This window comes from Pseudophryne corroboree, chromosome 1 (assembly GCF_028390025.1).
Source record: "Pseudophryne corroboree isolate aPseCor3 chromosome 1, aPseCor3.hap2, whole genome shotgun sequence".
NCBI lineage: Eukaryota > Metazoa > Chordata > Amphibia > Anura > Myobatrachidae > Pseudophryne > Pseudophryne corroboree.
This window is the reverse complement of record NC_086444.1, coordinates 301,217,555-301,229,626: the sequence shown is the minus strand read 5'-3', so window position 1 is coordinate 301,229,626 and position 12,072 is coordinate 301,217,555. Positions and strand designations below refer to the sequence as shown.

The following is a 12,072-nucleotide window of genomic DNA, read 5'->3' as shown; positions in this document are numbered from 1 at the left end:
CCATGTGCCATTGTCTGTAGCCACTTTCTCCCCCACAATATACGGTGGTGGTGGTGGTGCGGTCGCCATTATTTTCCCGCTAGGTTTGTAACCTGCTGCGCGAGCTAATTCCCTTTGTATATCCCCCTCCTGTTGCCATAAATTTAAACAATCTGTATGTCTAATCCTTTGTTTTCTGGATTTTATTAGACATATCCTCATCCTTAAGTTCTGCAATACCTCTGGTTCAAAGCTGCCCACTTTAGGGAATGGTACCCTATCTTTGTCAGTCATATGTACCCATTCAGACAAAAAGTCTTCCGTGTGTGAACCATATTTTCCACACATAACAAACCTCGCTGACCCCTTGGGCCGCGGCTCTTCAACCTGAACCCTGGTTACAAAACGTCCATCGCTTGTGCAATTGGATCCCATCACGGACTTTTTCCTTTTACGCAATCCCCAATGCACAATACGAATAGATGGTGAAAGTTCTCAGAGCGCTTTCACCCACTCACGCCCACGTTGGCCAGTACTACCATACATTGTCGATAGCGAAGGCAATGTACCCAACCTAAGGCCCTATCTGACCTATATTTACTGGAAGTTTTTAGGAATAACTTACCCTTTCCAGTAAAGTATCGGTCGTTGGAGATTTTCCTGAGAGAGACCAGCGAAAACTCCCTATGCACTTTATTATACACAAATCACGCTTGCGTATGCTCTATATAGCGCTAATGATACCGCGATTTTACGCAAAAGCTCGTAAAAGGATATCACGTTGCGCTATGTATCGCACCGACAAACGCGCGGTCCAATCGCACAGCGTATAGGTACTTGTTACTTATCTGCCATACGACCACGGGTCGTTGTACAAACTGGGACCCTCAGTCCGGAGCGTAATACCAAAAAAACCTTTTTACTTCAATACTTCGCAATACAATGCACTATCACGCTCCTCTACAAATCACCTCACGATTTGCGTATTAAACCTTATACTAACGTGAGTCAGCCTTCTCACGCCACCAAGCCTCCACTCACTTGATGTACCAAACGACGGGATCCCGTATTCCGGGGTTCGAATTTCACTCACTCCTACGTTCGCTCACTCAAGTACACTTTGTCTTTTCTGTACAGAAAATTATGATTCATTCAGATAAGCAGCTTTTCCCCCAGAGGCAATACAGTTTGAACAAGAAGTTTTATACTAATCTTTGGAAACCGAGCAGTTTTGTGCTATTGTAGCGTGGCTACTGTCCCACCTTTAAACTAAATGACACTATTGTGTAATTTGTACTTAGCGCCCGTATTCATACGCACTTTGCGTAAACACGCGATTGTGCGTGTCTCTTACGCTGCGTGCGCAGTCCTGTACTTTGTCCGAGACACGTGTACAAAACCGTACGTCCGCAATAGCACAAATCCCACAACTTCTATAAATGTGAGCAATATTAACTATAATCGCTCACTAAACACAACACAGTTTCTTTTTATATAAACCTTTACAACTAGGCCAGACTGCGTTTGTGTCTTACACTTACTTCCTTAAACATTTATTTTTAGTTTTAACTATATAGCAACAAATGTATTCGGTTTCACACAGATCTAAATGAATCTAGCAATCTGAGTGTTATGGCAACAATGTGAGAGGGTGTACACAGAGTATGGGTGCCTTTGTTATGTACGCTTTTGGTGCCAGAAAAAAAATTCACAGACTTTTAAATAGCTTTTTTCCTGTTTACTTTACGGGTTCTACCAGCATCCCTACAAACCATACAGAGCAGACGTCATCTAATCAGCAAACAAGTAGGGTTTTCAGTGCATCCACCGACCAAGTAAAGGTTACGTAGGATACTTTCTGTCCGCCCTTTTGCTGATAGATTAAGTCTGCTGTGACCTGTTAGGCTGTGGGTATGTGGAAAACCGGACGACGACCCCAATTGATAATGCTGATTTATCAACAGGAATGAAAAGCTATACCTTATACACACTTTAAATACACTTTACCATGGAGCCGCTGCGGCCGCTAAACTTAATACACACTCTACGCACCTTTTACGCTGTTAGCGTACAGAGTCCTGTACCGTGTACGGACTTTGCGTACAAACGCCGTGCTGATGGTACAAAGTACACACAGCGCGTACACACCCAATGAATACACTTTAAACCTTATACAGCAATGCAATGCAATCCTAATACACTTTAAACCTTAACAGGGAAAGGAAGACACAACACCAGTCTGTAGTTAAACCACTGGGTTCCGACACCACAGCGTATTATTGCTGAAAGGGGGTTACAATACAATACAACAGAATAATGGCTGCAATCAATGGTACATGCGTGAGTGGATTTGCCGCGCTACCCAGATCTGGTCCTCGGTCATCTGATAGATAACTTTGTGAGTCTTGTGTCAGACCAGGCCTGCAGCAGGCTCTCTTTATACAATTCTTCCAAAACTTAACACAATGGATACTGTAATCTCTTTGTCCATTGGACACAGGGATGGTCATTTACAGTACAGGAGAGGTCATAGGTCGGTTTGAATAGGTGGGCGATGTCTGTTCCAACTGCTCTTGTGGGTGGTCTCCTCTGGATTCCCGCCGCATACATAATGTACAGTAAATACAGTTTATATCTATATTCTGCTCCTGCACATAACTATCCGCAGGAACATGCGATCTTCCTCAAACCAACACCGGAATATTATCCTTAAAATACCCTACAGCTGGATACCAAACACCACCTTATAACCTTGTTCTGTCCCCTCCTATCCTGTAAAGGTGAATCCCTTTGTTCTGAAACCATTTAAACTGCTGTAACTTGCTGCTGTGTTGCAGGGAGGCTATGTGTAAAATGTGCACTATTTGGATTAAATATGTAATGTGTTTTGATGGCTTTTCCATGCATTCACAAACTCTACCGTAAATACTCATACCACGCGCTAATATGCAGGTCCGCGGGAGCGACCACACGCAAATTGCGAATATGCGCACGCACGGCAGAGCAAGTACGCGCACGGAGGCGATCTGTGTGTAGTTTGTACGTAATGTATGTACTGCAATATTTTTCGACTTTGACATTATGCATTGGAGGGGTACGCTTTGATAAATAGGTGGGTTTTCAGTGCCCGTTTGAAGCTTTGCAAGGTCGGGGAGAGTCTAATGGAGTGGGGGAGTGCATTCCACTGAAGAGGTGCAGCACGGGCAAAATCCTGAACTCGTGCATGGGAAGCAGTGAGCAAGGCAGAGGAGAGGCAATGGTCATCAGCCGACCATAGTGGGCGGGAGGGAGTATGAAGGGAGAACTAAGGAAAAAACCTGGGCTGAATGATGCAGAGAACTGAATGAGTGATGGCGAACTTGACACATAGTCGATCTTCTTGCAGTGACCCCTGTACAGCCGGGGTTGAGACTCATAGAATGCACTCAGCAGGTCTTCTTGCCTATAAGAGTAGCTTTTTCCATAAGTCTTCATGGGCCTACTGATACTGGGATGCCCACCAGGACATACGCCACTAGCGGTAGTATGAGCTCAACCCATGAGTGACCTGGATCAGTGCCAGTAGGAAAGACAACAAGGATAAGAATAAGAATACCAAAAGACAAGAACAAGACAAGAGAATGATGAATTAATAACAAGGTATGGTAAAAGGGTAAAGGTACTAATGAGATATCTGGGTATTGAGAGACACAGAAGGAGTGGTGCACCAATGGTAATAGCATTGGGGAAGTAATCTGGAGAGAAGACAAAGATACAGAAAAGAAACATAAATCAACTGGTACATAAATAGCAAGGAATTCTCTGAACCCACAGTAGTTGCTACTGGCAATAACGGAAATGCATGACAAAAGAATACAGAGAGGGAAAGCAGAACAGACATTCAAACAACATAGAATGCTCCAGGCCAGTGGATGTTACTCCTGGCAACCGCAGTACCAACACAAAGGAGCAGTACTACTGTATGAGAAGATTAGACAAGGACAGGCAGAGAAGATTGTGACCAGGACTTGGTGTGAGGACAGGCTAAAAGGATTGTGACTATGTACATGGTAAGATAGGCCTGAGAGAGAGAATGTAGTGGAATGGGACTAAGGGTGTGTACACACGGTGAAATAAATCTGTAAGGTTTTGACTATATAGTCAAAATCTTAAGGAAAGTTAGCACATATCTCAAGGTGTTAGGCAGCTTGCGATACCAATACGATCCCGATACGTGCTCCCGTGGGGTCGGTATCGTAAGGCTAGATAGACTGTGTAGGCAAGTCAATCTTGACTATCTAGTGTACTATCTAGTACAAAGTATAGTCAAAATTGGCACTTAGTCAAAATCGTACATAGACAAAATCTCAAGCACAGATAGTCAGAATCTGTGCTATCTGGGCTCTGGGGGAGCTCAAGGGAAATTGCATAGACAAAATCGGGCATAGCAAGGATCTTACCGTGTGTACACACCTTGAGTCTCTCACAAGAAGCAGGAACTCACACAAACAACACATGAAACGGGGACATAAAACACTAGATAGATTGCAGGGACAAACAAACGGGTGGTCTTCTGTATGCCGACTGACGGGATCCCGGCACACAGTATACTGGCGCCGGGATCCCGACAGCCGGCATACCGACACTTATTCTCCCTCGTGGGGGTCCACGACCCCCCTGGAGGGAGAATAAAATAGTGTGGCGCACGTAGCCCGCCACCGTGCCCGTAGCGTGGTGAGCGCAGCGAGCCCGCAAGGGGCTCATTTGCGCTCGCCACACTGTCAGTAAGCCGGCGGCCGGGCTCCCGGCGCCGGTATGCTGGTCGCCGGGAGCCCGACCGCCGGCATATCGTAGTGAACCCCAAACAAACAAGGATTCTGCAGAACTGTAACTAATAAAGAATGGAAGCAGTGTTCCAACAGGACTGGGACTTGGCACAGAGGGACAAAAGCTTCTGCGGCAACCCAATTCTATGACTATCAAGTAGTCCAAGGCAGATTCAGGAGATATAGGGAACAAGAGCCAATCATTAGCCTCCTGCTGCCAAGCCTCCAAAGATTACTAATTCCATGCAGCTGCTACAGCAATTAAGTAGACAGACAGAGCTGCAATCAGCACATGTAACATAAGCATTCACCACTACTAATACAGCTGCTACTACTAATGACAATAATTTTAAATCATTTACAATTTAAAAAAGTAAAGATAACATAAAAGGCTAAAGCTGTCAAAACTGGCATATATATTATGTGAGAAAGATATTTTGTGTAATCTTATATGACAGGATAAGCCTTGCACACAGTATGGATCATTATGAATGCAGCTACAGCCTGCATTAAGATATCCGGAGATGCCTGTGACACTGTAAAAATGTATGTGCAATTGTCTACTTTTTTACTGGGTAGACCATATGACCGGATGAGAGTCTATTTTAAACATTGTTCTTTTTTATGAAGTATATTAAAAGATTGTATTACACTATTGGAAGTTTTCCTTTATCCCACGTATACAACGGAATACTATCGAAAGTGAATTGAAGGAAGGAATGTGATCATAACAGGCTGTAGCCGCTCCAGTGAATGTGTTATTGTCTACATATAAAGTAGACCACCATTTTCGGTAGGGGACTGTACTATCGATTGTGCTTGTGAAAAATATATTGAAGGTGTGATACACTATAAGATTTCTTTCCTTCTATTTTTGAGTGCATTAAGCAGCTGTAAAATATTTGCTGCTTGGAAGACCACCTGAGGAGGTGGAATCTTGAAATTGGCTATAATTTTATCCACAGCGCCAAAGGATAAAGTGGTGATATTGTGTTTTATGTGTATTTTTAGTAGTTTTGGGTTGAAGCTACTGTACTTCACTTACTTGTCCAACAGGCTGCTTTTAGGCGCATTTGATCTTGTTACACATTTCTTTTTTCCATAAAAACTGACCCAGTTGTTCATTATTTGCAATTTAGGTCTACTCCTTTAGTGAAACAAAAAAGAGTAAGCAATGCATTGGATGACAGCTATAAGGAAAATATTAGGAATCCACGTCTGCTTCCTACTGAAAATCCCATGTTATTGACTAGGATTGCTCCTGAAAAACAAAACATTTATACACCAGTAGAAATGGAGCCACATCATCCTGCATCTTTTAACAAGGTATAAGGTGTACGAAACCATTCCTTACAAGACTACATTTATTTTCACTGGGTGTTGATTAAGCTGGAAATTGTATTTTGGGCTTCTTTGTATAGCTAAGTAAATGTTATTTTTATTTTAGGCAAACTTTTAGACTTTCTGTTAGTAAAAGTGATTCATATAAAGTTTTCATCAAACTACAATTATGATTACCTCTTATTTATAGGCTGCCACAAGAGGTCCACAGTTCTGTACATGTTGCTTAATCTCTTTCACTGATCAGGCTGGATTTTCCACAAGGTAACCTAGGTGCCCACCTAGGGTCCCAAGGGGCCCCTGGAAAGGTTCCACAAAGAAAACTGGCCTGTCCTATGCTTATACGGGTAAGCGGTTAAGATACTGCTGAATGGGATCCAGGCGATCACAATGCTGACTCCGGAATCCCACACACCGATACAATGCCAGTGCTGGAGTACCAGTGAGATGGGCTATTCTCCCTCTGTGGGTGTCCGCGACACCCATAGAGGGAGAATACATTGTATACTGACAGCTGGCATCCCGACCATCGGTATTTCATACTGAACCCGCTTATACAGACATCTATCAATTGCAGGGTTATTTAATTGATTGGGTAGTCAGTGTCTAGCTTGTGAAATTAGACATAAGCCCACCATAGACTGTGGTGATACCTCATCTCCATTGTTATATGTCATAGCACTAAGCAGGGCACAGACACACAGATTACTGTGCATATACCCTAACCCACCACACCACCAGCTCTTTGTGTCCACACCACAGTCCCCACTGCAGATGCCACCTCGCAGCGACCTTCTGATCCCTAGCACTCTGACAGATCAGAATTGTGTGTTGTATGTAAGGAGCAATGGGGAGAGGACATCCACCTTTATAGTACTAAGAGGGAAAAACTTAGGGTTAGGTATTAGGGTTAATTTAGAGGTTTAGGTTAGGAAAATGGTATTAGGGTTGTGTAGGGTTTAGCAAATTGAGTTTGGGGTTAGATTATTGGGGTTATGGTTAGGGTGAGATTTATGGTTAGGGATGAGTTAGGGCAGGGATGGTACACGTCCTGGATTTACAGATCTAACTATCTTTGTGTACATTCAGGAACCAGGACCAGAGTATATAGTTTTCAACTGCTGTGTAAGGTGGAATTGTGGTCTCCTTACACATTCATCTATATACCTAGATCCTGCGCAGTTCAAGAAATGCTAGGTCCTGAACAATAATCGACTTATAACGACTAGTGACAATTTTGTTAAGCAATGTTCTTTGATAAGATGAGAAATTTTTGGAGACAGAAAATGGTTTCATCCACTGTATGTGGGCAGGTACTTTGCTTTAAATGTGACACAGGTTTCAAATCTGCTTCCGTAAGACCTAGGGCCTGATTCAGATTTGTATGCAATGCAGATGTTCATGCAACGGTGATCATTATTGGAAGTCTGTGCATGTACCGCGATCACACTACACATGCATCAAGGTACTTTTGTTATACTGCTCGCAACCTGGAATGAAAATATAGTGCTATGGATTGTTGGAGGAGGGGGGCCCCAAACCGGTATCTTGCCTAGGGCCCCATGAGGTCTAAATCTGGTTCTGGCACTGATACTTGTATCTTGAGTGCATAAATACTTTTAATGAGATTTCATTACTTTGTAATTTGGTTATTCCATAAAAGTGATTTAGAGGAAAAAACGGAGTGTAAGAAAATTACAACATATTACATTTGGAAAAATAGCATTGACTCAAAGTCAATTGGGGAAATGCAATTGTTTTGTAGCACCGATGCCAGATGAAGCAATTCAGTTGTTGGTTATTTGAGTAGGAACATTTCTTCTCGCAGCCCCCTGTGCTGGCAAGAAGAAAAGTGACCCAATGGCACTTTTCGTGTCACTCCCAGTACTTTAGACAGGTTTAGCTGTTTTATACCTTGATATATTTTAAATGTAATCATTATTTTAAAGTAAAGTCCAATTAAAACTGTGAATGCACAGATTTTGGATGAGGTCCAACAAATTGGACTGTCCAATCCGGTCCAGGATAATCATCTCCCATAAGAAACAATACCCTACAAATGAATCTTGAGATGCATATCCAAAAATAAGAAATTAAAGCAGAAAACACAAAATATTGTGTTATTTTTTTAACCAATGTATTCGTATTACAAAATAATTGCTTGTGCATATATAAAAAAATGTATCTGATAAAGAAAAAAATTTCCATATCCAGTGTCGTAATAGGGCTGTGTTGCGCCCTGTGCAGGTCTGGATCTGGGCCATGCCCCCTGAGTAATGATTTCATGAAGGTGGCGGGACAACCAGCACCGTGACCGAGTATGCCACAAAAAGGGGTGTTCCGGTTGACTGAAGAGATGGCAGGGTGCTGTTCTAAGCACCCTGCTAGCCAAATGTAGGGACCGTGGTGCCGAAATGGTGTCGCCCACAGAGCCCTGTGCAGAGGCATCGCTTGCACACCCCAGGTCACATCATACAACTTCCCTGAAACGTCTGTAGTCAATAGGATGGAGAGCAACCAGAGTGGAGTCTTTTAGCAGCTACCTGTCAATGTAGAAAAGATTCCAACGCATTCCATCTCTAGCCGATCTACCCAGGCTGAGGCAGATGCAAAGTTGAATGGAAGTGAACCGTTATTGCTCTTACCATTGCATTCAAGGAGCTAAAGACAGATATTTATCTATGCAGAGTTGTATTCCGTCAACTCACTAAACTTTGCCTATGTTCGAACGCCATGTTGCCACCCAAATACGCCCTTTCAGCTGTAAGTGGAAATGTGAGTCGCGTATGGCTCAGCATCGCTTGTAGGTGGGTACATCCGGCTTTGGAGCATGCACAGTAGTGTAGAATGTGTATAACAATTGATATTGAAATATTGAAAATCATACAATGTACACAAAGGCGTATATCTTATTTGTAAAAAGGTGTATGCCTACATATCTAAACATTGGGAATAACCTGAAGATAGCAAAGCACTATGATGGTGTAGTATTTTAAAATAATATAATGGCCACTAAGATGCAAGTACTTGGAATACAATGTCACATGGTTCGGTAGGCAAGTCTTTTGCTAGTGTCTGAAATCACTTCAGTATAGAAGTTGGAATTTCAACTCTGCTTTTCATTAGAGTGGGGGTTTAGCAGTAATACTTTACATTTTACCAGGGGTAAATCGACTTTTAACGCTCTCTCCCCTCATCCCACTTGGCATGTTTGCATAAATAAAGCATTGTCTGGATGGCATTTTTTTTTTTTGTAAACTCATCTCAATAGTAAATCAGAAGCTATATATGTTAAATATGTATACATAGTATTAGATGTAATACTTATATAAGAGATAAGAGGTGGGATGAGAGGGAGGGGCTAGTTCTGTAGGTGAGAGCATTGGGATGAGAGGGAGAGGCTAGTTCTGTAGGTGAGAGTATTGGGAAGAGGTGGGATGAGAGGGAGGGGCTAGTTCTGTAGGTGACAGCATTGGGAAGAGGTGGGATGAGAGGGAGGGGCTAGTTCTGTAGGTGACAGCATTGGGAAGAGGTGGGTTGGGTACGAAATCCCAGCAGACAGAATCCCTCACGATGGTCAGAATGTAGATAGCGGCATGCCAAAGATCAGAATCACAATGGATCCCAGTAAGTATGTTAACCTTACCCCCTTACGCCCTAACCCACCCCTCTAGCAGCCTAACCCTAACCCTCTCCCTAGTGCATAATCCTACACCCAGTACTTACATTTGGGATCTACCTGGATTCTGACCATCGGGATTGCGGTGTCAGTATTCTGACTGTTGGGATCCTGGCCACATTCCCCTCTAAAACATACAGCATAATTGTCTTAAGATGTCTAACTTGGAAGATGGGCATGAAAAGCCATAAAATCTACCAGCCGCTTTCTGATTTGACAGATTTGCTCTCTTTATTTATTCTCTTCCCTTTTGTTATATTGAATGACAGGAATAACAACTGTTTAATTTCTAATGTGTCATTAATTCTTCAGTCTCATGATGGTGTAAAGGGTGGTGGTGGTGGGGGGGGTAACAGCACATTTGTGATTTAAAAAAAACACAATTACAAAGCATTAATAACTGTAATGCTTACATTTTATTTTTAGTTCTGTACCCTATTTTTTGGAGCCATTTCACCAAAGCAGCAGGATAAGTCTAGCTGGTCATTCAGCAGCTTGGCAACAGCTAGTGAAGATGAGGAAGATGGATTCTGCAGAGATCTCTCTCAGACATTCTAATAATACTGAGGGTTTATGTAATATAAGGAAAATATCACATATGTGCAAGATCCTATTGCAGTCACACATTGACCTTCATTTATTCAGCATTGGCCACGTGTGCAAGCATGATTTTCCATTCTTCTGGAATAAGTACCTGTTCAATTTGATCAAAATTTGCATGCGTTGCTTGCAAACCTAGACTGATAAATGCAACTGTCTGGGTCCTAATATAGTTAATGTTTTACTGAACTTCTTAAAAAGGTCTTGTAGTATTTATTATATTTAGCATTATTACATCAGTTTACTTTACATTCAAGAAATAATACTTGTCGTTCCATAGCTGTGCATTTTGTTGTTGGAAAAGAGGTAAGATACATGTCAGTATAGTGGTTAAATGTATAGAAATTCAATTTTTTCAGTAACAACATTTGTGTTGAATGAACATGCCCATATTGCATGCTTTTGTATTGATGGTGATGATGACTGGCCTATTACTAACAGCTGGCGAGCAAAGCAACATTAGGAACAGATCAAATAAACATTCCAGTTATTGAATGTAAATTGCGGTGGTCTTACTTGTGGGGGTGGGTGGAGGGCAACTTGTGTTGTGTACCAAAGGAGGAAACTCATGAAAAGATGGGACAATTCACAGAGGAAACAAAATGTATCGAAACAAGGTGAAAAGTACTCTATGTTGGGGCACTCTTGCAGTAATTTGTATTACAATATAACCTTTATTAATCTGCTGCAAAATATAATTAGTGATGATAGTGATTAAACTGATAAGACTGTTAAAGCAGTTGTGGGGCTTTTATTTTGATTCCTTACTGTATACTCTTTCTGAACAGTGATACACAAAAATGGCAAATTGTTCAAATCAATGTAACGGTCCACTACAGGTGCATGCAAGAGAGGGGTTACTAGAGACAAGAAAAAACACAAGATTCCCCAGCACACAATAATAGACCAGTGATGAGACTTAAATCCTATATTATAATGGTAATGCAAAAATCTCATATATATTTGCAAAGATATGGTTAAGCCATCAGCCACTTCAAGACATTTCTGATATGGTGGTCTAACACTACATAATAATAATAAAACCTACTTTGGGTCATACATTTGTATATTTTGTTATGCTACATGATAATAGCACATACATATATATATTTCTAAATTAAGAGCTAACTCAACTAGATGTATAATCAGGATCTGCACTACCCGCTCAGCAAAGTGATGCAGATCAGTTAGGCGCTAGGCTGTAGAGGCACTCTCTGTGCTCTGCATCCCTGTGCTGCGCCACCCTGTCCCACCTTCTGCTGCAAGCTGCTGTGCCTTTCACACTGACAGGCAGCAGCGCCGGCAGCATGAAGAAGCCTCCTCCTCCCCCTGGTGACAGTGTCTTTGTTGGGGATTTAAAAGTGGGCGGAGCTACACAGACAGCGGGGACGGGGCTACACCGACTGAGGGGGCGGAGCTACATGGACCAGCAGACTGCTAAGGAGGAGGACATGCTCCAGTTCCAGCCTGCCAGACTGTAATAAGTAAGTGGAGGGAGAGTGAGATAAAATGAGATTTATGGTAGACTTACCATAGTTAAATCTCTTTCTGCGAGGTACACTGGATTCCACAGGGAATAACATCGGGGGGGTGTAGAGTTGGATCTTGATCCGAGGCACCAACAGGCTAAAGCTTTGACTGTTCCCAGGATGCATTGCATCACCTCCT

General features: G+C 42.3%; 1 protein-coding gene across 2 annotated transcripts in view; it reads left to right on the top strand.

Annotated features, from left to right (window-relative positions):
- Nucleotides 1–10,905, top strand: part of RAD9B (RAD9 checkpoint clamp component B) — a 285,854-nt gene extending 274,949 nt beyond the window's left edge. For both annotated transcript variants that reach the window (XM_063964402.1, XM_063964401.1), the window contains 2 exons: nt 5,924–6,110; nt 10,231–10,905. In XM_063964402.1, coding sequence (XP_063820472.1) covers nt 5,924–6,110; nt 10,231–10,362 — 319 coding nt within the window. In that variant the 3' untranslated portion in view covers nt 10,363–10,905. The remainder of the gene's footprint in view (nt 1–5,923; nt 6,111–10,230) is intronic.
- The last annotated feature ends 1,167 nt before the right edge of the window (nt 10,906–12,072 follow it).